General features: G+C 40.1%; 1 protein-coding gene across 6 annotated transcripts in view; it reads right to left on the bottom strand.

The window, feature by feature from the left end:
- The window catches only part of RASGRF2 (Ras protein specific guanine nucleotide releasing factor 2), a 192,888-nt gene that overhangs the window by 82,238 nt on the left and 82,959 nt on the right, over nucleotides 1-27,691 (bottom strand). For 3 of the 6 annotated variants that reach the window (XM_036020479.1, XM_028532107.2, XM_036020482.1), the window contains exons 8-15: nucleotides 25,737-25,846; nucleotides 24,956-25,074; nucleotides 17,798-17,958; nucleotides 16,872-16,938; nucleotides 16,203-16,339; nucleotides 9,453-9,535; nucleotides 3,883-4,131; nucleotides 2,915-3,303 (exon numbers count right to left, since the gene is read on the bottom strand). In XM_036020479.1, coding sequence (XP_035876372.1) covers nucleotides 2,915-3,303; nucleotides 3,883-4,131; nucleotides 9,453-9,535; nucleotides 16,203-16,339; nucleotides 16,872-16,938; nucleotides 17,798-17,958; nucleotides 24,956-25,074; nucleotides 25,737-25,846 — 1,315 coding nt within the window. The remainder of the gene's footprint in view (nucleotides 1-2,914; nucleotides 3,304-3,882; nucleotides 4,132-9,452; nucleotides 9,536-16,202; nucleotides 16,340-16,871; nucleotides 16,939-17,797; nucleotides 17,959-24,955; nucleotides 25,075-25,736; nucleotides 25,847-27,691) is intronic. The other 3 variants (XM_036020480.1, XM_036020481.1, XM_036020483.1) reach the window with 1 other exon arrangement.

Here is a 27,691-nt window from a genome sequence, read left to right as displayed (position 1 = left end):
CTATTCTGGGAAACTCCTGCAGTTCTCAGGGTACCCTGCCCCAGAGGGCAGGGCTGGGATAAGCCTCCCTGTCATTCTGTCTGTGGAAGTGGCCAAGCACCGGTGCTGGATGGAATCCCAGAGGCACTTGTCAGCACGCGTGCCTCCTTATGATTCCCGAGAAGAATCTATCATGATGCTGCTGAAACTTGTTGTTCTGATGACTTTTTAATTATCTTCCTCCTTTCCTCCTCCTTAGTTGCTAACTTGTCAATTTAAAGAATTTCTTGTATAAAAGGCTGCTACTTTTGATGATGACAACCACTCCAGTTAAAATGCCATTAAGTACTTCACTAGAGAAGCTTATTTAAATGATGTGAGCTAGAAAGCACAGAGAAGCTTCAAGAAGGTACAAAAGCAGGGGTCTCTGCTTCCGTGTGAGTGGTCCTCTTTGAAATTTGGACGTGTCAATTGCTTATTTCCCCATTTTTTGTTATCAGTAAGTAAATCAGTTAGTATGTTACAGGGTGCAGCCAAGAGGGGGGCCCCAAATAGGGATTTGGAATGGGGTCCAGAGCTCAAGGTGTCCAGAAGATTTTAGGATGTCCTCCCACCTCCCCCCCACAGGTGTGAGTTGGGGGAAGGGACACATGGAGCAGGGTCATTTAACTGTTTTGCATAGCAACAGCTTTGCAGCTAACTTCTGGCATGGTCACTTAACATATTTATAACCTTGAACTGGTTTCATAGATATGTTGGATAGCTGTAGCCATGCTTTGAGCCAGGGAGAAGGGAGTAACTTCCACCCAAGATGTAACTAGGAGGCAACTCCCCCTGTTTACGGCACCTGCGTGGGAGCTTGGAGATGATTGGCTCCATGCCATGGGGCCACACCTGCCCAGACTCACTGCGGCAGCCCAGTAAAGCTGGAAGGATATGGGAGTGCTGGCAAGTGTAGCCAATTGTGGGAGGAGTCGGAAATGGGGCTGCAGAGGAAGATTGACGCGGGGATTTAAACCCAGACTCAGCGGCCATTAAAGACAGAGGACCACGTGGCTGTGGCAATAGAAGAGAGAACCACATCGCTTTGCCAGAGTGGGGACCTGGACCTCCGCAGCTTTAGTAGGGGGAACCACCACACAGCTTTAGCAGAGATCCCAGCAACACAGCTGATGGTGCTGGGAAGTGAGGGAGGCCTACCAGCCGAGCACAGATTACTGGGAAGAACTGGGGGCTGCCTGAGCCATGGACTTCTATTTCTTTTCCTGAGATATGGTACCCCAGACTAGGCAAAGGGGGAAGGAAAGACTGTGTGTGTTTGTAGGTGTTTCAAGGAACTTTGGGACTTTGATGAAGATGTTAGGTCACTACTTTAAGTGTGTATAGCATCAAATAAACATTTCCTTTTCACGAATCTCTGGCATTGAGGGACATCTTTCCTATAAGGCAGTGGACATAATGAACCTGGGGGGTCTTTTTGATAATAGTATATTGTCCTCAACCCCCTGTGATCTGTAACAGTTTTTGGCATCCCTGGGTGGGCCAATAATTTCCCCCTGTCTGTTCTGTAACAATTACACAGCAAAAAATAAAGCTGTCTTCTAATTTGGCTGTGAAACCTTTCTTGTTTACATCACAGAAACACTGGATTATAAAAGCAACAAGGATAGCCTCCACCAACCCCTAGCTACATTGTATGGAGCTGAGGAAGGGAAGGTGAGGTGCCATAGGAACCTCTATTTGCTTGATTTATTGATTGAACAAAAATTTATTACTTGCCAGGCACTGGACAAGGCACTGAGTATACAGAGGTGAACATGATAGCTAAGGCTGCTAATCTCATGGAGTTTATATGGGGGTAAGACTCTCCAGGCAGAGGAAAGAACACATGCAAAGGTCCTGAGGCAGCAATAATTAAGGTGTTTCTGAAACACAAAAAGGAAATCACCCCTAGCTGGATGGCTCTGTTGGCTGGAGCGTCATTCCATGTACCAGAAGGCTGCAGGTTTGAAACCCAGTCAGAGTGTGTACAGGAGGCAACTGATTGATGTTTCTCACATCGATGTGTGTGTGTTTTTTTTCTTTCTCTTTTCCTCTCTCTCTCAAATCAGTAAATACATCCTCAGGTGAGGGTTGAAGAAATAATAATAATAAATATAAAATAAAAAGGAAATCAATGTGACTGTAGCCCCGCAGATGAAGGAGCATGGCAGGGGCGGGGTTGAGAGGGAGATAGCATCCAATTCTCATGGGGTCTGAAGGCCTTGGCAGGGAGAACGCACTGTAATCTAAGTATGATAAGAAGTCATTAGAGAATTTAATCAGGAAAACAAATCATCTAATCCACCTTTTAAAAAACCGTTTTGCCTGCCATGGACAATAAACACTGTCTCAGATTTGATTTTTCTCTTTAGATTTCCTTTGTAATATGGAGTGTTGCCTTGGTAACTAGACTGAAGAAGCCATCGAAATGCTTTCAGGCAAGAGCACCCTTTGCAGGGGAGGCTGGAGGCAGTACAAGTGCTTCAGGCAGACACCGCAGGAGGAGCAGGCTCTGAGGGCCAAGCTCAAGGAGGAAGGTGCCCGCAACCTACCTCTATGCAGAGTGCCACGCTAGGTAGGCTCTTTACCCAACCAGCCTTAACGATATTCCACGAAGAACCTTCCAGTAATATCATTCAGAAAATGCTATTCTTCCACAAACAACCAACAGCAAGTAGCCTTTCCTCTAGAAGACATTAAGAGACATTAAGAGAGCTAACTGATCTCCTCTCCACAAAAGCTAGAGGGAACTACAGGTTTTTGTTCTTCTGACTACCCGTTGTCTACATTCTACTTTCTATGCAGAAGTCATAAAGAGAGGGAGCTGGGGGTCCAGAAGGGATGGTGCAGAAGCAGGTGGCCGGCAAACACAGGGCGTGGCAGCCGATAATACCTCTTTGAATACTTCGTTTTAGCTTGTTACACAGATCCACGCGGGGGTTATCTACATGCTCTTCTACAGATCCTGGGCTTTGCTCTGGAGAGGAAAGGCTTCTGCTAAGATCCAACGGTACTTTACCGGGGTGCGGCGGTGGGGACGCCGCAGGGCTGTGGGTGGTGGTGGGGCTGCTGGATGCCGGGGCGGTGGTCAGGTCCAACGCTCCTACCCTTGAGTTCAAGGGAGAAGTCAACGACAGCTTTCTGGCCCTCACTGGGGAGGACGTTCTGGACACAGCTAGGGGTGGTGGGGAAGAGAATTTGCGACACAGGCGTGGGGATTTGCCATCCACCAAATGTTCACCTCTGTTGTTCTGGCTGGTAGCAAAAAACAATTCCAGTGACCTAAAAATATGAGCAGAGATTGCAGCCAAATGAAAACGATTCCCCTGATGTCAGGCAAGAACATGCTCCCTACATTAAAAGGCCACAATATCATCGCACTTCTGTGCTGGATTTCCTATTTCAGTGCTACCTGTATTCCACATGCTTGCCAAAGGCACACAGATACTTTTTAGGCTGTGTCTAATCCTTGCTGCCAAACTTCGGTCCAAGGACCCAGTAGCATTGGTATCTCTGGGCAGCTTGTGAGAAATGACCTACCAAACCAGAGCCTGCCATTTCCCAATACCCCCGGGTGATTCTTATGCATATTACAGTTTAAAGAGCACAACTGTAAAAAATAAAATAGAAAAGCCTCAGATAATGGAGTTAGCTTCCAAATAATCACAGAGCCAGCAGAGGCCACTTGGGGACTTCAGGGTTCTCAACTTCTTCCCTCAGGATTTATCTGTGACCTCTATCATCCCCTGCTAGTGGTGAGGTAAGTTCAAAGGCAAGACAATACCCTCAGAGCTGCTCATCTGTGGGAGACCCAGGGACTAGGAGGACTACACTTTCATGAGGGGCAAATCCCGGGCCTACCTGACGGGGATGGAGGTGAAAGGCCTCTTGTATATGTCAGAAAGCTTCGCCAGTACCATATCTGCTGTTGTGAAAATACGGTAGGTGTGCAGAAAGGTGTTGAGGAAATCGATGCTAAGAAACCGCAAGTCTGTCAGCCGCTCCAAGAGGCGCTCCACACTGGCATAGCGGATCTGGGGCACTTTGCAGGAGTTGAGTGTTTTACTGAAGCAAATGTCAGTGTCATCTTTATGAAGACGGGCATCAGACCTGTGCACAAAGCAGGAGCATGAGAACAAGCCCACGACACCTCGGCCACTGGGTGGATATGTATTGGTACATACACACTTGTGTAGGGACATCCCATTGCACTTGCTAAGAGACGCTGACGTGACACTGCATACCACAAGGCAGGGCTGTGAAAACACCAAATATGGTAGTATAACTTAGGAAGTTCAGACTTGATTGTGGAGGAGGTAATAATAATTCATTTCATTTTGTAGATTCCTTCTGTAGGGGAGGAAAAATAATTTTCCCTCTACTCTTCTGAGTTCTTGCCTGAGACCCCTGGAATAAAAGACAGTTTAGCAAGAGAAAAATAAACAATTTTATTAACATGAATGCATGGGAGATACCCAGGGAGAAATGAGTAACTCCTCAAGGTGGCTTAGACTCACGATTAAACACCATCTTAATAAGGAAAGGGGAAGAGGAATGGCAGCCTCTTAAGGAAGAGCAAATGATTCTTAGGAAAGATGAACAGGTCTTTAGAAGAATAGATAGGAGATGAAATTGTGTGTGACAGTTTTTCTGGGAGTGGTGTCGGCTTCTAGCCTCCTCTCCTGTGACAAGGGTCAGTCCTCCCTGGCTGATGAAACTCTCTGGGAAGGCATTTACAGCAATCGAGTCTCATTTAGAGGATCTATCTTTAGGCAGATAAGGGGAGTTTGGAGAAAGCCTATCCATGCATTCACTGTTTTTCAAGTTCCTACTGCTCAAAATAACCAATATAACGAAGTGGCACATTTTGGGATAGCATTATCTGCTACCCTTCCCTTCTCTCTCTATTTCAATCATGTTTAAATAGGGAAAGGAGGCCAAAGCCCTATTTAGAAGGGGCTTTGCTTATGCCCTTAAATCAGAATATCAAAAATGCCCTTGAAAAGTGATGTCTGACAAAGGGTCAGGAGGGGGGACAGATGTCATTGCTGTGTCTGTGGTTACTTCTTTTGCTCACTTCTACTTCTGTGCACTTGTTCTTGGCCAAACTGACTAATAGATTATATTATAGGTATTTCTCCCTCTGGAACTGGCTCTTTAACAATTCTGTTTTTCTGTATTTTAATTTGCTGATGTCTGCTGTTATTGTAATTATGTTACATTAGGTATTATATAGATTATATAATTATGTATTTCTCCCTCCAGAACTGTCTGTTTATCAATTTTACTGTTTTTCTATACTTTATTAATGTCTGTTTATTAATGTCTTTAATTATTATTCCTTCCTACACTTTCCTTGCAGGTTATTTTGTCATTCTTTTTCTAACATCTTGAGTTGAATGCTTAATTTATTCCATTCTTTCTAGCTTATTGGTGCATTTAAAGATATCCACTTCATGAGCACAGTTTAATCTATAAATTGTGTAAAATGCTTTGTTTTCATTATTCTGCAGTATTAAAATGTCTTCATTTTTTTAAAGTAAAATGGGCAAAGAGAGTGAATTGCATGGTGATAGGTAATAGACTTATGGTGTTGATCACTTTCAAATTATCAAATATCAAATTATAATGTGTACCTGAAACTGATATTATATACCAGTTTTACCTTATTAAAAAGAAAGGGTGAAATACAGGCTGCAAACCCTTCTACGGATTGCTGCACCACTCTGGTTTTTCTCATTCTGTAAAACCTTCCATCTGGCTGCTCCTCAACCCAACTGGACCCATACACTGGAAGCCCCAGCAGCAGGTGGGCGTGCAAACTGTGAGAGGATTCGCACTTCAGCCCTCAGGAGCCTCTGCCTGCTCAGAGCTCTCAGCTCACCCCAATTAGCGTTTGTTAAAAGGGCAAAAGGGGCCAACGGAGGAGCAAAGTTTGCAAGAGGATAAACTTAGTAGCAAAGGCTGAACCCAAGTGTGGTTCACAGAAATGCCCTCCTTCCTTAGAAGTGCCCTGAGCCCTCACATTCCCTTCGGAGATCGTTTGTTCCCCTTTATTGCGACATCTTCGAATGGGCAATCAATGAAGCCTTGGATTTCACCACCTGATTAAAGGATATGCTACAGGGCCGGTGATGCTCAGTGCGGCAACTGCTTGCTAAGAATTAGTTGGCTTTTTGAGAGTGCCCATAATTATCCCCTTCAGCTCTTCGAGGGGTTTAAAATTATATATTTATTTTCTTTTGGATAAAAAGGAATCAATAGCTTTTCTTAGCTTGCTCTTGGAAACTTCCCACCCCAAAGTATGCTCGGTGTAGGTGGAAGTATTTCACATGGGGGCATAAAGGGCATTTTAAATGAGCTGCTAACCCCTACCGAGAAATCGACTAAGGGTGGGCTACTAGTTTTAGTCTCATTACTGATATCAAAAATGTCCTTTAAAATTCTTGAAAACTGCATGGGTCTTTTTTCCACTCTTTATGTGACCCTCAAGCAACTGTACTTTTCTGGCTCTTAATTTTCTCATTTGTAAAACGACCTTAGAAACTTGGATGAATCAGTCTGTCTGAAGATGGCTGACTGAGGCGACCACCTTTTCTCCCACCACCTCCCACCAAAAACCTCTATTTTCCAGGAAAGTTGAGGTCAACTCTTATTAAAAGAAAGCAAGCCTCAACCTGATACATAAAATGTAAAACACCACTTAAAGGGGTATTTTTACCTAATAAATGTCACAATTTTGCATTTTGATTGTAGTTTGAGATTTTCATCTTTTGACTTTAATTACTTCAATCAAAACACTAGGAGGAAAAAATGTGCTGTAGCCAACATGAAATTGAAACAAAACTGACTAAAATGTAAATAATTTCATGAATACTTCTTACGTTATTTAGATGTTGAAGTATTAACATTTTGGATCTGTTGGGTTAAATAAAATATAAAATTAAATATAAAACAAAGCTAATTATACCACTGTCCTTTAAAATTGTGATTATATTTTAATTTTAAGTAAATAAAATATGATATATTATGAAATTGTTTAATTTTCTTTTATTACAAGTCTTTATTTCCCAAGGGACTTCCAAGATATAATGTGTTACTTAAGCCTCTTATGATAAGAATTGCTCCCTTTTGGTAAACACTTAAAAAAAAACCTTAAAATCTTAAAGCATCAAACCCATATCACCCAGTACAAGTAGTAAGATTTAAAAGGAAGTGAGTGCCTGCGAAGTGTTGCCATGTCAGTAACAAGACATGATTAAGATAACTTTTCTTTTAACTCTGCAAAATGTCTCTCTTTTTTTTTCATGGTGTATAGCCAGGGAGATGCACAGAGAAACAAGAATAGAGAATTTAGGATAGAAGAGAGCCATGGAGGACACTATCATAAGGAACAGAAATTGCAAAATCATCCTCTTTCCTCTGATTAAGGAGAATCAGGTTCAGTGAGGTAAGGAAAAATAGAAGAAAGAAATATATGAAACTCTGCCTTGGATGTATATCTAGTACAGTACAGATGGGCATCAAAATGTGTGACTCCAACTGAAACTTCTCACAGCTCGAGATAGAGGTTTTTGTTCTTACAAACAGTCCTACTCATTCAAGCATCACCTCTGTGTACCCAAAGGCAGGGAAGTCTCCACCCATTAGGGAGGCAGTTACACCAATGACATTGGACATGAACACTGGCCAAGCTGCCATCACTGGGGACAGAGAGGCATTTGGGTGCCAGTCATAACCGGTCAGGCATGAAACTGAAGTTTTTATCTGCATTAATTTTTAAAGTCAACAAAATGTATGAATAGTAGATATGCAACAGCTTTGGGTTTAGTATTGTAACTCGGGTGCAGTGTCCACCTTACATATTCTCATTCCAAAGCAGTTTGGATTTTCATGGCTGTCTAACCTTCGAGAGAATACTTTTTAAACAAATAAAAATAATATATATTGTATTATGAAATATTAAAATAAGAATCTCATGGGTAGAAAATTAATACAAAAACTCTAGCCCAACAATGTGAATTTTAAAACCAAGTCACAATTTGGATCTTCTGGTTTAATATTTTATACTTGGTTTTCTTGGTTTTAATATTACCATTACACATTTTTAACCCAACCTGGTTTTCTAAAAAAACTACACTAAACTAAAAACCTAGAAAACTAAACACTAAAGAAATTTTTGCCCTAGAGTTTTTAAATAATCCTACCCCAGATATTTTTTAATTTGACTAGTAATTTAAACACTATCATCCTTTTGTTAAAGATTCCCTTACCCACCTTTCACCCTCTCCTACCTCCCTCCATCCCCTTCCGTCTGGCAATCACCATCCTGTTGTCTGTGTCTATGAGTTGTGGGGGATTTTTGTTTGGGGGCTTTTGTTTTGTTTTGTTTTTCACCCAGCCTAAAATACTATCACCCTTTTATAATTTTTTTCCATAGTAATTATGGCACCAGTGTGATATACTCTGCCTTCACCTCATACAATAATTAATTTTTTAAAAGTTGTACCATTGGAATGAAGCTGATTATAGTTAATACCTGTGAAGAGTAAAGTTAATGTTATTTATTGCCTTAGAATAAACAACTCAGACCCACCAAAAACCCACATAAAAAGGTATAAAGACAAACATTTTCTTAGTTTCATGTAAGTTTTAAAAATATGTAACAGAACTGCTTTTAAAAATACATTTTATTCTTAGAACTTGGAAAGCAAATAACCAAGAAAATGAGCACAAGAGACAACCTGGTCAGCTCCAAAATACTCTCAAAATGATTTCTGAATTTGGGAGAAAGAAGTACATACAGACAAAAGCAAGCTGTGACACATAGTTATTGATACAGCTTCTCATTTTAAACTAGAGCATCCCTGTCAATCACTTTAAATGACAGGACTTGCTTTATTAACAAAACAATACAGAGAGCAGGACAGCAGCCCTGGGCAACCAGCTCTAGGACAGACCCATATATGGGCAGCGGGTAGATGCAACCATGGAAAAGCCAGATGATTCACATTGTCTTCAAAATCTAAACTATTTCTATAACTGAACCTAAGTAACAAGATCTACACTTTTGGGAAGATGCCAAGAGGATCTGCTACACCTTGATCCACCTTCTGACCTCGGGCACATCTGGCTGTCACAGCTTTTTATACTGAACTTGAAAATCTCCATAGGATTTTCTGTCCTGGCTGAAGGCATATGGAACAGTATGAAAACAGTTTTTTCTATGCTCAGAGTCAATAAACTATAAATCCCAATAAGCATTTTGATAGTCTTGTTTATAATGGCATATCATGAATGATCATATTACTGCCAAGAAACATTCACGATATGAAGCAGAATGATATTGAAGCAATATTTTATTCAGGATTGTACATTCTCTCTCAATTCGATCTTGATTAAAATGCAAGGAAACGAAGTATAGCACTTACTTAATCATATGTGGCACAGTAACTTTGGAATTCTCTTCAAACACTATAGTCATTAAACCATTACACCGTATATTGTCCACACACTGTGAAATGAAAAGAAGAAACAATTATAACCCACATGAAAAACAAGGCAGATCATACATTCTCAGAATTGTGTAAGCCACAAAACAATTTAGTTTCTCATCTCTCTCTCTCTCCCTCACACACACACACACACACGCACACACGCACGCACACACACACAATGGCAGGTACATGTTATACACTGATGAACAGATTTAATGTCTAGACAGCAAAACTGTACACCTGGCCGGTACCTGAAGACAGACATAAGGACTGTTTCCCTGCAGTGTCTCTCCCAAAGATTCTACCCACAGTATCACACTGTCACACTTCTCTGGCAGGTGCCGCTCTCCTTCAGAGGTTTATTACCTTCTGGCGGCGACTGCCTCGGCTATACTCAACATCTGCCCTCCAAGGGGCAGGCAGAGGAGAAATAGTGGCTTCCTTACAAGAAATGCATCTTCTCTTTCACTAGTAAGTTCTATGCCTGCTTCTCAGCTGGTTGTTTTGGTTTTGTGCGGTGTTTGGGGAGGGGGCGGTTTGCCAACGAATTTCCTCCGTTTACCAGTTTCTCCAGCAGAGTTTCTCTTGGCACCACGTCGGTGTGATGAGAATGCACTGTGTGATTTCTCCTGTTTGTGGCATACAAGAAACCCTGTTTATCTTCATCTCTTTTCTTTCTAAAAGGAACTTTCAGGAACTTTTGCTGATTTTCTCTGCCTTCTTTATTTATATCTACGCTTTATCAATTTAAAATTTCTCTTTGCAATTACTTTGGGTTAAAGAAGGATTTATTTTGAATTATACACATTCCCTGTGAACAAAACAGAAAATTTTAAAAAAAAGATTTAACAAGTTTAAAATCAGAAATTACTTCTAGTAACTAGGACCCATGTGGTGCTTTATGACTGCAATTAAATGATATGAAGAAGCTGATCACAAGTAACTTCACATAGGTCCTGAACTCCAGTTTATCCTAAGCCCCAACACTAAATGAAAGAGTAAATATGTGGCCCAGGCTGGGTGGCTCAGTTGGTTCAAGCATCATCCCATAAACCAAAAAGGTTGTGGAGTTCCATCCCTGGTCAAGGCACATACCTAGGTTGAGGGTTCGATACCTGGTCGAGACATATATGGGATGTTTCTCTCTCTCTCTCTCTCTCTCTCTCTCATAAATAAACATATCAATCTCAGGTGAGGATTTTTAAATAATAAAAAAGAGTAAATATGTATAAAAGAATCTTCAGATCAGTGGCATCACTTTACTATTCAGTCTATTTAGTATATTAGCCATTTTCATGCTTGTGTTTCCTTACAAACTTGTTTCCTCATGGCTTATGCCATTATTTCAATGACCAAGTATAGAGGATCCCAACTCTGGAAACAAAATGGAATATTTTGAAGTCCACTTCAATTCACTTCCTTACAACATCAGGAAATAACATGGGTCTTTTGTAAAAGCAAAGTGATGTAACATGACCTTTAGAAAAGCAGGGGATACCTTTATATGAATGTGTGTATGAATATTTATACGGGAAGGAGTGGTAAATATTTACTCTCATACAACCATGTATCTTGGTGGTGTTGGGAAGAACAGTTTGAGCTCTGGAAAAATAAATTTAGATCACTTATGCAAGAAAAACATGGCAATAAGCGAGGTGTCACATATCTTTAAGGGCAACATTGAATTTATGTGAACAATAGTAAACCTTAAAATTCCTAGGGTAACAGAAGCGGGTCCCGGGCCACGGCCATTCCGGTTCGGTGGTGATGACTGTGACTAGGGCAGGGCCTGGGCCGATGTACATTCACAAAAGCCCCAGGTGATTCCCACACAGCTGGTCCCTGTCAAGTGTTGAGAATGACTTCTCCAGCAGGGTTTTTTGAGAGTTTTGCTTCAGGCAATAGCTATTCAAAAAGGTCAGTGGTCTACTATGTCACCATATTTTTTACCTTCTTAGCATATCTAGGTAGTAGGAAGAAAGGGTAGATGCAACTTTTTTCTTTTAATACACCTTTTTGTTAAAATAGAAAATTCCCTATTGACTCCAGAAAAGCTATTTTAAGGAAGAGAGCAAGTCAGCATGCTATAAATTTGTCTATACAGGTCTATATTTTGACACTTCTGTCCAAATCAAGAAGCTCAGAGGTGAATTTTAATCCTGCATTTTGGTTAATACCCATAATTACAGAAAAGTGTGTTGTATACACCATTATTGTATGACAGTAAGACAAGAACAAATGAATGCACCGTATCGAAATGAATGGTCAGATCTGCAGCCTCAATTTTTTTCCTATAAATAGATGGAAAAAGGAAGAATTATTGCTCAAGACCATTAGCCACTTGCCCATTTTGTTGGAGGCGCCAACAGTTAATAATGGCCTCACTGGTGTAACTAACAGTGTAATTAATCACTCAAGCAATTGTAACTTCTGAAAATTACAGCCTCAGAGACAGAGGCCTGGCTTAGCCAAGAGTTTTAATTTTTGTACAGACTGCTTTATGTGAAACTGGGATTGTGTCAATACTCAAGAACCACTTTTTTATCTTAAATAATAGCCATGTGTGATTACTGTAACACAGTAGTTTAGCAAGGTGGTGTCAAATATTAAGATTTAGCAAAATAAAGAATGAAGAATAAAAGGCAAAATAACAGCAAACACATTCGTACTAGGAATCACAAGAAAATGTTCATTTCCCTGGTCTGTGGATAACTAAACTGAATAAATCTTTATCTGGCACGAACTGACAAGAAACAGAAATAGTGTAAAATGGTAATCTCATTGATAATTACAGAAGTATATCAAAACCACTAGAAAATAATATCAGTTTTCTATTAAATAGGAAAATCTGATAAATGTGGCAAAACTCAACTTTGACGTGACTTAAGAGAGAGCTGCACAGACACCCCGCCAGTAACGTAGCGAAGAGGAGTTACATGTTTCCTGAAGCGTGGAGGCCGTCTGCCGAGTCATGAATTATGAAATCATGCAAGCGATCAGACCCTCAGTACCAGCCTCGCCTGCTGTGCCGAAGCTGCACCAGCCAGGGACCTCGAAAGGGAAGAAACTCCCAGCACAAAGATGTTTAGCACCACAGCATATATTAATGCTAAAATCAAGAAACTGCCTATATCAGATGCCTAGTATTTGGAAAAAGCTAGTAAAATGGTACGTTAGTGTGGTAGAATATATACAGGTAAATATATATATCCTAATATATGAATATATATATATACTAATATAGATTAGAAGACACTAATATGAAGAATTTACAGATATATGGAAAGATGTATATGAGGTAAAAAGCAAAAATGCCACATACACATTGAGAGTCACGCTGTAAAATTATCCCTCTGTGGCAGGACTGTGGAGGATTCAGAGGTGGAAGCAGCTGCTCCTCAGGGCAGAGCTTCCCTGATTTAATTGTACAAAAGTCATCTGTGGAGCTTGTTAAAACCTGGGCGTGTCTGGAATGTGGGTTCAAGAACCTGCATTTTTGAAAACCCTCAGGTAATTCTAACATAGTTACCTGCGGAAAATGCTTTGACAAACATTTATTTAGTGTGCTGGGTGTTGGGAGTAATTTTTAGTTCCTTTTTTGTGTCCATATTTTTACATATATATTATAAAATATTAAGCAGTACATTTTTAAGCATTCAGTAGGTGCAACTTATTAATAATGAATATGTCCAGAGACATACTTGGGAGGCTGACAAATTCCGTCAGTGTATAAAGAGCACATAGCTTCTCCGATAAAATGAAAATGCTTTAAGCAGAGAACAAAGCCAGCTGAGATGCAGGATGTGGGCAGCAGGCGAGGCTCCATCACTAGGGGAGCACTCCCTCCTTCCCACCCACCATTCAAACCCCACATCAGGAAAATCAGTAAGTATCTCACAACACTCGCCACCTTATCAGCCGTTAGTAGCAGTTGACACCTGACCATCCCTCCTCCTTGATACATTTTCTTCCGTTGACTCCCAGGACACCATGCCCCCTAGCTATCCTCCGACTGCACTGTTGGTTCCTTCTTAGCACTCTTTGCTATTTTCCCTGACCCCTCACTCAGGCCATGGACCTCTTCTCATTTCTATCTACAGCTGCTCCTTGGGTGATCTCAACAGCTTCATAGCCTGAGATATCACCTAAATGGCATAGAGTCTCCTGCCTGGACCTAAACACTGAACTCCTGTATCCCCTGCTTCCTTAACAACTCCACTTAAATGCCTTCCTCTTTATCTCTTTTCCCTCTCTCATGTTCTACTTCAGCCACAGTGACCTCCATGCTAGTACCCAAAATATTCAGTGTCCTTCTGCTGTAGGGTTTTAAAATGGCTGTTCCCTCTGTGTGGAACGACTTTCCCTTCACCACATATCTGCCTGTTATCTCCATCACCTGCTACAGTTGTTTAGATGTCTTCTCCAGAACGAGATGACTACCTCTGAGAAACTGTATTGATCCACACATACCTACCTTTTTGGGTAGGCTACCTACCAACAGCCCAATCACCTTTTAATCCTGCCTGATCATGCTCTAACATAAAATAGTGTGTCCTTATTTATTATGTTTACTGTTCATTTTCCATCTGCCCGACACTGGAATGTAAGCTACGCCAGACAGGGGAACTTTTTGTTGTCATTGGGTGGTATGTAGCATCACTGCATAACTCGATTTGTTGAATCAGTGAAATCATAAGTGCCGAAGTCACACAATATCAAGGCTCTACTGAACATAGTAATGTCATTTAATGATACCATCATCCCTCCAAAAGATATAACTTCCTGTTAATGTCCTTCTCCAATTGGATTCCAGAAATATTCTAATGCACTTTAACACACTAGCCATAGCACACTGGAGAAACAGGAGGAAGCTGCATGCTTCTGTCACAAGGTGTAGTCTAAGTAACAGTCTCACACTGGGATGCTTGTGGCAGGCAAAGCATTGGGTACCTATCTGTAAAGGACCAGGCCTGGACTCATCCATGTACCCCAAGGGTCTTTCTTTCCTAACAGTGCCTCACCAGACACTCTAAGGAAGGTCACTTAAAGCTCGTATCAATTGTGTATCTTAGGAGCCCCAGGTACGTAAGGTAGAAGTTAGAAGCAGCTAGGAAAACACCTTTGTCAACTGCTATTCTCCCCAATCTTCCTACTTATCTTGGCTTCACAACACTTACAAACTTTTGTTGCACTAAGTTGTCTACTTCCTTTTCTATCCCTAATAGCCCACCTGTTGAAATCAGAGACCATCGCCCGGTCCCTGGTACCTACCCAGTACCCAGCAACGCATGGCGATTAGTCAATCAACATTCACAGCATCAGCGAATGATTCGGAGTTTCATAAGGTCAGAGAAGCATTACAAATAAAAACTAAAGTACTAATTCATACAGTCATGAATTAATGCTTTCATAGAGTTAATAAAAGCATTCATAAATCACCATAAGGATGTAGTTATGCAAATATGGGGGAACCCACATTTTCACTCCTTTGTTAGCCAGAACAGAAGTATCTTCACTCTAAGCTATTTACTCACCATCAAAGTAGTTGTGGGTGTATATAAGCAAAAATCCTGTAAAGAATGTTTAGAGTACTAATAAAAGACCTGGATTAGGTTTGATCCTGATTCAACACAATTATGTAACTTTGGACAAACATTTAGCCTCTAAACCTGTGAAATGGGACTAATATTTCTGTTTACTTTCAGAACACCATTATAAAGGGCAAATGAGACTAAGTCTGAAAAATTTCTTTGACATACAAAAATAATTATGTTTGACATTTATTCTCTTTCTACTTTCCCACAGTTTTCAGTCACTCAGAAAAAAATTAAATATCTAAAGAACTATTACATAGTTCAGATTTTTACCTAAAATCTTATATATAAATAACTATTAGCTCTTCAGAAAAAAAGAGACAATAGAATCTATAATACAGGCCTCTTCTGTTTGCTTCATCTTCCTTGAGGTAACAACTTTGAAGATAATTATCAAATTTTCTTTTAATACTTTCCTCACACAAACACTTTCCTCCTACATTGGTTAATGGAGCCAAAAGTAATGTACAGCTTGGACTTTAAAACACCCAAGTCCAATCGTGACTAATTTTGACGTATTTCCAAATCCTGAATAAATGCAACAATGCTCTAACTGGACATTGCTGATCAAGGAAAAATAAGCAAATTTGTTTCCTATTTTTTCCCATATGAAATACAGGAGCTCATTTTTGGATTTCATAGTACAGATAGTATCTTCTCTTTGTGTGATCCCTTCCTTTGTGGTTTCTCCCCAGAGCCCTGCCCTTGTTAGTAGTTTTTGTATCTCTCACCATTGTCCTACCTCAGGAACAAATAAGCAAAAAAAGAAAAAAAAGAAATCCACTGAAGTCATTGGAGAATTTATTATTAACAGGGATATTTTAACACCATTCAACACCAGTGATTACATTTAAAAATTGTATGAGATGCCCAGGAGGAAAATGCAATTACTACATTTCATGTAAATTTTAAACATAAAAAGAAAACAAACAAAACACAAGTGATTCCAGCCATCAAGATACATAGTGGTAATATACAGCAACCAGATGTAATTTTTTAATAAAAATAGATCAACTCTAAAAATCCTCCTTGAAAGTTAATGTCATGAAATTAAAAAAAAAAAAAGCTACGTCAAAAGCCACTTGCTTACTTGACTTATGTCGCTTGTCCAAGCAGCTTTCTCCTGCCGCGAAGGCGCCAACAAGACTACAGTGAAAGGGGCAGCGTCCGGAGGCTCCACCGCTATCTTAAAGTCCAGGTGTCCAAACACTTGCCCGGAACCTTTGGCTTCAATACACATAAACCAAACAATTAGATGTGAATACAACACCGTGAGTAACAGCTGCTTTCACGTAGTTATAGTAATGCGATCAGTGTTCGAGTCTAGAATCTTGTTTCAGCTATGTGGTACTTCTCCAGCATGGGGGAGGCTTAAGCTCAGAAGCACATAAAAAAGCTAAAGTTAGTAGGTTATTTAGGATTATGATCCTGGTCTCCCTTTCATTTCATGATCTGTTTTATTTTGGGTTTTTTTAATTTCCATAATCTACAGAGTTCTAATTTAATTCTTTTCTTCTGTGCCTGACACTGAAAGTCACTGTCATGAGACAAATTCAGTAAAATGTGAATTCCCAATGACAGTTTAACAAGGTTTACAGGTTAGATGGTTCAACAGAATTTTTCATACACAAATGACTTCAGGGAGTTTATTCTCAGCATCTCTACTGCCTCCTTATGCAACTCTTCTTAGCTATAAACAAACAAAAATCATAGGACTTTTTAATTCTAATATAATTCTAAGTGATGGAGTCTAACTTACAGTCATCATCGCTTGCATCAGGCTCCTCAATCAAGGTGCATTCTATTAGTGAGAGAACCCCACCTGTCTGGAAAGAAGCCAATGTTTCATTAGGAGCCTGAGAATCTTGCAAAGGTTGGGAAGCTCTGATTTGCAAACAGTCCTTGCCGCAGAAGAAAGCATAGTAATTCTACATCACAAATAATTTTATAGATTCCAAAATTAAATTTACATGTATAAAAGTAATTAAACTCATTTAACTTCATGATTCTTCTCCCCAACCCACTCTCACTCCTGATGTTTATTAAATTTAGCAAGTCAGTCTACAGGAGACTAGATGGCACCTCAGGGGCCCTTGAAAAGGGATGCAGCTCAGCAAAGGCTGAACTCCCCAACCATGAAGCAGGTGAGGCAGTAAAAAGCCACTATCACGGTGTTGGACAATATGCCCAGGCACTAATAACAGAAGGTATAGAGAGGCAGATCTTTTCTGTCAAGGGCCAGATAGGAAACCTGTGAGGCTTTGCACGCCATGCGATTTCTACTGCAACTACTCAAATCTGCCATTTTATAAAGCAGATGAGAGCAGCCACACATAAAATATAAACAAATGACCATGGCTACATTTCAATAAAACTTTATTAACAAAAATAGGCACTGTAGTAATTTGACAAGATTGTTGTAGCTCAGTAGTCATCAACTAGTAGTAATTTTGTTCAGGTTATGATTCTAATTGCACTGCCTAACTGTAACGCACATTTAAATTTCTATTTCTTTAAAGCCACGTGACAACAAAGTAAATGTCAAGGTTGGTACCTGTACACTACCTCACTGTGCAATTGTGATGATATTTTATGAAACTGCTCATGGGAAAGTCATAATTACATTAACCTGAATGCCACTTAAATGCATGAAACATAAATGGAATAGTCACGTAAAACCAGTACCTTGAGCAAATGCAGCTTTCCTCCTGAACTCCTTGTACAAATTAAGAAGTGTTTTGTAAATAAGAAGCACTGTCTTTCTCCTTCCTTTTTTAAAGACAATGAACCCAGGCGAACTTTACTAAGTTTCCCCTTCTCAACAGAAGGTACTTGAATAAGAGAACCTGGTGATCACAAAAGTGAAGAATACACAGCAATTAAAACTCTATGAAGTGAGAGCCCTTCCTGATACAATAAACACCAAAGATTCATCTGATTCATCAGATGCACCGTTGGAACAAGTCAACCCCCTACACTCTGAGCAGAAGAATCAGTACATTGTGTTTTAAAAGTCACACTAATTCATAATATTTTTATAAAATGCTTTAGAATTGATTATTCATCTCTAATCTGGAAAATAAGTTGGAAAGGAAGCCAATTGGATTCAGAGGAGGCACATCTTCCATCTGTCCTTGGTGATTTGATCTTAATGAACTTATTAATCTAACAATAGGATACATATTGTATAATCACATATGGTAATAAAATAACATAATAAAAAGCAAATACTAGAATTAATTCTTCCTGAAGCACTGAAGGAAGAAAAATAGCTAATTTTTAATATAAATAATTTTATTTTCCTTTTTTAATTTTTCCCCTTTCCCTCTTTTTTATTGTTGTTCAGTTACAGTTGTCCCCATTTTCCCCCATTACTCTCCCCTGCCCTACCCACCACCACCTCCCACATTCACTCCCCCTCACACCTCGTTGGCTTGTCCATGGGTCCTTTATACATGTTCCTTGATGGCCCTTCCCCTTCTTTCCCCTATTATCCCTCTCTCCTGTCCCCTCTGGTTACTGTCAGTTTGTTCTTTATGTCCATGTCTCTGGTTCATCGATTTTGTGCATACTGAGTCACTAGATTTTATACTATAGTTTATTTCAATTCACATATTTTGCCCCTCCCTTCTCTTACGCCATTTCACCTTCTTAGTTCCTCTCATTATTTTCATTTTAAAGAGCTTATTAATAGAGTTTACTTTGTATTTGAAAAATAGAATATACAATACATTATATTATAAAAATATATGAATTATATAACTCAGCACAATCTAGTTAAGAACTATTTTTAAAAGATAGCTATTTCAGTTTACATTTAAATTATGTGTGATAAAAATTCTTTCTGGAATCTAAGTGGAAAAGAAACCACATGTAATCTATACCCAGGACATTCCTGTGATCAAAACTATCTTCACTTCCACGTGAGAAGCTCTGCATAAACCTCATATAATTTCACCCTAACAATGACCTCCCTTTCCCCAAAATAAAATTCCAATCTAAGTTAAGTATCAAACACAAAAGTACTAAGATTCATGCAAATACCTTGCCTCTGATTTCTGAAATGGCCTGAGCCAGTATTACTTCCACTGTTAGTTAATCTCTACCATCTCCCCCAAACGCACGCAGACTTAGAAAGGCTCAGGTCAGCCTCTTGAACACGGTTCGGTGCATATCAAACACTTAAATGTAAGCGGTGGTCATCTCTGAGAGGTGAGACTGCAGGCAACCTGTTTTCCCCTTCATACATTTTCCGGGCTCCCTGACTCTTTTTTTTTGTAATGAGCACAAATTAAAGTGGGCGGTCGGGGGGCGGGGGTGAGCAGGGGCGGGAGCAGTGTTATAGACACAAAATTGTAAAACCTTGATTCACTAAATGTTCGCATTAACATGAATATTCCAAAAGGCATCTACTTTGTAAGGAAGATCTAAAGGTGTGCAGGGTGGTAAAGGGCTCAAAGCTGCCATGTCCAGACTCCCTCTGTTCAGGTGAGTGTTAGGTGGGCTCCTTGACAGAGAGAGAGAGGCAGCTATTGGGGCCTCAAGAAAAGCATGGAAACAGTCCTGGGCAGGGCGTGGGACTGGGAACGGAGGTGGGGGCGAAGCCTTGAGTCTGCTGAAGGGAGCAGGCAAGCACAGAGTGAATGAGGGAGGTGAGGGAGGTGGGAGCAAGCTGGCAGAGAATGCAGGCAGCAAGTAATTAAATTTGAAGAGTGAAGAAGGGAGGAGGAAAGCTCAAAGCAGAACCCTTAGAGAAGTCAATGAAGAAGTAATAGCAGCAGAAAGATTGTACTCATGGGACTCACGGGAAGGAATCAAAGCCAGAGGGGATTTTTCAGAGCACCTGGGTCACCCTCTCATTTTACAGAAGGGGAAATTGAGGCCTGAGAGTCTAAACAGCTCTCAGTTTTTAGCATCTCACAGCAGCATGACCAAGAGATGGCAGTGGATTCAGCATCATAAAAACTGAAACCTGAAAAGGGAGCTTCACCATGGGTGGTCGTGGGTCAGTTAGGGCAGAGTGAACGACAGAGGCCTAGGCAGGTACCTTGGTGGACAAGTGGGCTTGGGAGACATTTTCAGAAAGAATATCACCAAGGCTATGAAAACTCAAGAACAATATACTCATTGGTAAATGCTTCTAGCATTTAATTAGTTCATAAATCAGAAATTATAGAATACACTGTTAACTCATGTATTAGCAATTACTGTAAATTTTAGCTTTGAGGTTAAAAAAAATGTTTCCTTGGCAACTACACACTAATGCGCTTGATCTATAACTGTTAACCTCATATCCAACTAGGAAACTGCGCGTTTTAGGTATTTACAAAAACGTATACAGCTCAGTTAAAAGTGAGCAATTTCAACACTATTGTTTGGTTTATAAAATAATTATATTGAAAAAACATGTTAAGTGGATTTTTCACATTTTATCTTATATTTTACATGATGTTTCAACACAACCATGACAGTTAAAAAACCCTCTCTAGTCAATGCAAATAAAGAAATAATTAATATTAAATTAGTAATTCCTCAGTAGCAGACCACTACTAGGATATGGTCTTTGCATCTCTGTCATTTCTGCCTAATAATTAGAGTCAACTTGCAACAAAACACATTATTTCAATGACCAAAATCCCATAGAGTGGCATTCAAGACTGGCTAATGCTCTTATTTTTTTTTACCCCAGTTTTATTGAGAAATAATTAACGTGCATCATTGTGTAAGTTAAGGCATGCAGCACAATGGTTGGATTTGCACATATTGTGAAATGACTACCACAATAAGGTTAGTTAGCATCCATCATATAGAAACAATAAAAAGAAAATTTTAAAAAAGCACCTTGTGATGGGAACTCTTAGGATTAATCTCCTAAAAAACTTCCTTACATACCATACGGCAGTGTTAACTACAGCCCTCATGCCACACGTTACATCCTTAGTACTTACTTGCCTTACACCTGGAAGTGTGTGCCTTTGACTACCTTCCTCCCATGTCCCCTCCCCCACACACCCTCCACCTCTGATAACCACAAATCTGATCTTTTTTCCTATGAGTTCACAGTTTTTTGTTTGGTTTTGTTTTCTAAATTCCACATACAATATTTGCCTTTCTCTGTCTTACTAATTTCATTAGTATAATGCTCTATGGTCCATCCATGTTGTCAAAACATGATAGTATTTCCTTCCTGTTTTTTTTGTGGCTGAATAATACCCCATTGTGTGTGTGTACATATCACAACATCCATTCATCATCAGTGAGCATTTAGGTTGTTTCCCTGTCTTGGCTATCACAAATAATGCTGCTATGAACATGAGGGTGTAGATATTTTTTCAAGTTAGTGTTTTTGTTCTCCTTGGATATATTTCCAGAAGTGAAACTGCTGGATCATAGGGCAGTTCTATTTGTATTTTTCTGAGGAACCTCCACACTGTTTTCCACAGTGGCTGCACCAATTTACATTCCCACCAATAGTGCACAAGTGTTCCCTTTTCTCCACTTACACACCAGAATTTTCTACCTCTTGTCTCTTTGATGATAATGCCATTACTCTTAATTCCACTAGTAGTGAAAAAGAATGAAGAGCAATTCCCAGGTATTGGGTTAGGCATTTGAGAAGGTATAAATATTGCTAGACCCCATGTTACAATTTCAAAGAGCACTGGTACATTGAAAGTCCGTCATTTTGTATGTGGGAATGATTAAGGTACCAGAGAGGTCCATGACTCATTCTCAGTGCATTTCACTCTGAATCCAGTTGGCTTTACTTAATTTCCTTGATTCATATTTTCACAAGACAATGTTGACTACACATAATGGGTTCTGTACAAAATGTCAATTTAGAGTGCCTTCATCTCCTACTAAACTTTATATATATTTTATGGTATTGAAAATAGAAACTCATTCCAAAATTTGGATCTTGGTTTTTCAAGTTCATGTCATAATCTCACAGGCACTAACCTGCACGTTCCTATGAGCATTATTAGTTCCTTAAATCTTCACAACAACCCTAAAATATAGGTTCTACAGCTTAAGGAGACATGACTGATGCAAAGAGAGGTTAATTAAATTGCCCAATATCACAGCAAAAAAGTGGAGGAGACAGCATTTGACTTTTGGTGACACAACTATGCTGTCTTCCTATTTTTGCCTCAGACACTTACACATTTATTTGTTCAACAAACTTTGAATAGATGTTGGACAATAAATGACAATATCAGACCACTGCAATATACAGTCCTTTGCATCCTACTCATCAACTATCTAATAACTGGAATCAATGTATAATAAAACTTCTTTTATTTCAACTAGTAAATTCCCATGGACTGACATTTAAGATTAGCTGATGTTGCTCTTCTGAAGAGACCTTTCAGAAAACCTAGATGACTTATTTTTTCTACTGCTCAGAATAAAAATTCATTTAAGATTGAAACCATGTACATGTATTTCATGAACACCACACACTGAAACACACCTCATGTCACCGCTAACAGTAAGCAACACAATTAGAGACAAATTGTAGTCCATTTCATAGAAAATAGAATCCCTAAAAGTTTAAGAGTTTAAAAAAAACACACCTCCAGGGGTTCTAAAGCCTGTTAAGGATATTTAGTAAGAGTGCTAACAAGCAATCAAAGCAAAACAATGCAAACTTTCCAAACTGTCTGTAATTCAATTACTTTTTACTTTCATACTAAAGTCTGATTTTTAAACCACTGTCATTGAATAATTCCTAAACAGACTAACCAAACCAAAGAATACAGAAAAATTCCGCTGAAAGGCAAATCATTGCATCAACATCAATACAATAATAACATCAGCTATATGAATAGCTAACAGGAGTGCCTTAAACATACGACATAGAACAAGCAATAAATAACATCCAGACTTGAATCAAAGGGAGCAGTGGCTCATGGTTGATTTTCCTCCAGGTATGATGAAAAGAAATATGACTTATTCAATATATTCAAACTTCGGGCATTTTTCATTACAGATGTTTTTACAAACTTAGATCAAAACAGTCTGTAGAAATATATTAAATGTTTATGTATAGTCATCCTTTTCAATCAAAAGTTCCTTCTGAAATTAAATACTAGCGATAGAAAATTTTGTTTCCATTCTCACATATTATAAAGCTCAAGTCAAGTAGTAAGTATTTTTCAGTAAACTCTAAACAACAAGAATAATACAAAATAAGACACCCTACAACCCAAACTGCACTTCAACAATAAGCAATTCAATTGAATCCAATGCCCATCTTCCAAGGTATCTATCATGGAAAACATCACAGGAGGCAAGAGAGATGTCAGAAGCATTGCCCTTCAGAGGTATGATTCCTGAGACAGACAGGCATGCAAACATGTACCTATAACACACAAAGGGATGAAATACATGCACCAGGAGCCAGGAGTCTTGGAAATGAGGAGGAAGGTAAATTCATCCTAACGACAGGGGAGGGGACGGGAAGATGAGGGGGAAATTTTTCTTAGAGGTGTGTGACCTGATGTGGGAAGGACAAGCAGACCTTTAAGAGGCATGGAAGAGATGGAGAGGGGCATTCCAGCCCTCAGGCTGGAGGATAGCACACGGAAAGGCACAGAGGGGGGCAGACAAGTGCCAGGAAGGTGGGAGCCAGTGTGGGCACGCAGTCTGTGCAGAGGAGCAGAAGGGAAATTGAGAAGGTCTGGCGTTGTTAGCACTGTACTGCACTATTATTTTTTAATTGATCGTAAAAGCCAAAAATGAAAAAAGGTACCATTTCCTAATATATACTCCCAAACTTTAACATATGTGTGATTTCTCTCTTTGTAAATAAATAGAAAGCAGAATTGCATGTGTTAAATTTCCTAAGTGTTCTATGCAAAAATTAATGTGCACAACACAAGTTATGTCTGGTTTGATGAGGTAAAAAAATATTTTAAGCAGCACATTTTGGTATGCAACAAAAATGCAAATTGTCTTCAAATAATATTGGCACAATATAAACTACATTAAAGGTTAGTCCCAAATTTATGTGCCTATCTTCACCAAATTCAAAATTATAAGTGTGTATACTATGCTGTCTCAAATCAATCTCAAGGAACATACTTCCCACCCTCAGAAGACCGAAGCATTTAAACGGGGTTTGGGATACAGTTCAATTTTTGCACTTTGGAATGAGAGCCACGGAGGGATATGCACCATTAAGCTGTTCTGTCTCCACGGTTTCCAGCACAAATATCTTTAACTCTTCAAAAGCTTAATTTACTGGGAGAGGCCACCAAAGCACACCCCACAAACAAGATGCCTTCGCCATCACTGAAGTGGGGCAGGGGTCACGCGTGACAGTTGATGGTAACTGGAGCTACCGGTTCAATCAAACCACATCATGTGGGGCCTCCAGAACTGCTGATGAAAAATGGGAACAAGAGACAGCTGTTTGCACCTCAGCCATTGTCCCCACTGCCATAGGAAAGGGATGTAAGTAATGCGAGTTTCTCCTGGGCCTGTGCCTGGCTGTCATCACCACCCGGCACTGACACTCCAATGGGCCGACCCACCTGTCCTCAAGGGAGCTGCGGAGAATGTGCGCTCCAATGAGGACAGTGCAGTCGGATGTAACTCACTGTGCCACCGGTGCTTTACTATTATCGTGCTGCTGTTTTTCATGGTCCCTAAAAAGAAACAGCGCAAAAGTGGGCTTCAACCACAGCCTCGGTCAAGGCCATGGGGATATTCTGCACGAGCCACATTCATCAAACCTCTAACTCAAGCCTGCTCCAAAATGCTTTCCTGGGTCTGCCAGGGATAATGGGACAAAAGCAGAGATCACCTAGATGGTGGGTCCGCCGCGTAAGGACTTACCTTGGCGGATGAAAGTCTGGCTGGTGTCCAGCAAAATATCACAGCCCTCTACGATCATTCTTTCGATGGCAAGGTTTTTCCTTATGTTTTCAGTGTCACTCACTTCGTCGTGCATCACCCTGTCAGACACCACACAGAGAGGATCACTGTCAAAGAAGTTTTGCATTGCCCTAGCAGGAAAGCGAACAAGAGCTCCACCTGGGAACTTGTATCATTGGAACTGGGACTGTGAGGCTTCCACTGGACGTCCAGGCTTCAACAAGCCTCGACCCAAAGCAAAGCCAATGTGGGTGATGACTCTGCATGAGGAGAGGGTCGATGATCAGTGAGTGCCCTGGGACCGCTGAGGGTAAGTGCAGCAGGACAGCAGCACATCTCACGAAAGGCTTTCAGTGACGACCACCATTAGGGTGCCGTTTCTCAGAGGCAGAGCAAATTAGAGACCCCTATACATTTATCCTGTACAAGCTAAAGGAACAGATATAAATAACTGTCTGGAACACTGAAATGCTACTGATAAATCCAAGATATACCTCTCCAGCTTCCTGACAAATATGAATACAAAAATGCAACAGAAACTCATTTTTTCTATTATACTGAAAGAAATGTGAACATTCTCAAACTTAAACTGAAGTAGACCTGATCTCAAGAGGTATCATCCAACTTTCTGAGAAGCTGGATTGCATCTTGCTTCTTGCTCCCTGGACATACAATTAGGGTTCCACAGACCACTGACTCGCTGCTTTCCCATACAGGCCTTCACTGTACGTTCTCTGCATACCTGGACAGTTCCTCTAGTTTTGATTTAGCAAACTCCAGACTTTTCCTCTCCACGTGCTCATGGGGTGTGTGAGCTAGGAGTTCATGAAGCGTGATGATGTACCTGGGGATCTAAATGCAAACAGAGGCCAGTGTGAGCAAGCGGGGAGGGTGAGCAACGCCAGAGCACTCTCCCGTACAGGCAAGCACCACGTACAGGAAGCTCGTCTCTGCTCTTACGGTTTTAGTTGTTTGAAAAGCATATTTTTAACAAATATATTTTAAAACATTTAAAGTGAACTGTGCTTTGAACTACACACACACACACACACACACACACACACACGCTTTCCCAGGAACACAGGGAAAGAGTGATAAATGATGATGTTGCAAAGAAACAATTGTCTCTTTAGATTTTTTAATACAATCACATATTTCTTAATCATAATTTTTGAAAATTCGTTCATAGGGAAACAGATATAACTATCATCATGTCACTTGAGGCTGTATTTTATATTTATTTGCCTGTTTAAATTTTTTTTAAAGAATTGACAATCTTATTGCAATGTTTCTTTAAGATTTAAAACTTGAGATGAAGATATATTCACCCTTGTGACATTCTGATCCTCCTTTACCTCAATTCATCCTTCAGGCAGTAAAAAGTATTATTTAATTAGATTTACTTGTACTGTCATTTATAAACAGACTCTCTAGTTATGCCAAAGGCAGAAACTCCATCAACCCTATGAAAGTTTTAATAGACTAGAGATATAACTCAAGTTACAGTGACTCAACATATTTATTTCTTTTTTACTGGCTTAGAAAATAAATTTTTTTAGAGAGCAGGGGCAGTGGGTTTAATTTTAATAACATACATGAACAATAGCTACCATAACACTGCTTACTGCGGTCAATGAGGTGCTCGAGGTTTGCATATACATCCAATCCTCTAACATACGGGTTCATTCCCATTTTACAGACCAAGGAAACAAAGTGTGGAAAGATTTGGTAATTTGCCCAAGGGGGCCTCATAGTAAATGGCAGAGCCAGCCAGGAGCCCAGCTCTGACTGTGCACTAGCCCAGTATAACAGCTTCCCAGGGCCCTTTGGGTAGCATCTTGCATTCTGACCTGAGGTGCTGATGGCTCTACCCACAGACCTGCTTTTGCTCTCTTGCATGTGGAGGCCATCATTGGGTATCTACTAATATTACTGGGTGCTCACATTTATGTGCAAAGCACAGAGGGCAGCACCATCAGCGCAGACATCAATCTGTACTTTCTACTCTGGGATCACATCCTAGGGAATATTGTCAGGTCTAGGGTTCAGCAGTGCGTACAGACTCCCTGGTCATAGAAGGGTAGAGAACAGGAGACCCTTCCACTCAAAGGCTTTCTGCCTCTCCACCCTGAAACTTCTCACTAAGACAGCCCGCAGGGCTGTCCCACTTGGTAAAGGCTCCTGGGATAAGTATGCTCTCATATATCCCTTTTGCGTCATCCCATAATTGATAACAGTCTGCCTCTAGGTCAGTAGTTCTACAGGAAAACCAAGGCAATCGCCAGCTAAAGTATTCAATTTTTCACAACAAAGAGGGTAGAAGTGAAAGCCTGACTACTTACGCTACACAGAAAACCCACAAAACTAAGTGTAGTCAATAGCTTCATGATCCTACCCCCTGAATTCAATCCATTTTAGAGAGCACCTTGGCTAGGACTGAAGAGGGTAGATTTGAAGTTGAGTAACTGGCCCTTTCCACTTTCTAGTGAAGGAACAGACAAGCCTGAAACAGCCAAAAATGGCTCTGCAAAGAGCTCATCTGTATATTCAAGAGCTGACTATAAATCTGTCCCCCCAAAACCCAAGAATCGTAGAAAGTGCTGTCTAAACTAGTGGTTTTCAACCTTTCTCATCTCACAGCACACCCGTACTAATGACTAAAATTCTGCAGCACACCACAAAAATATTAATTTTTGC

The sequence above is a fragment of the Phyllostomus discolor genome, chromosome 3 (assembly GCF_004126475.2).
Source record: "Phyllostomus discolor isolate MPI-MPIP mPhyDis1 chromosome 3, mPhyDis1.pri.v3, whole genome shotgun sequence".
In the NCBI taxonomy this organism is placed as follows: Eukaryota; Metazoa; Chordata; class Mammalia; order Chiroptera; family Phyllostomidae; genus Phyllostomus; species Phyllostomus discolor.
This window is presented reverse-complemented; position numbering and strand designations above follow the sequence as displayed.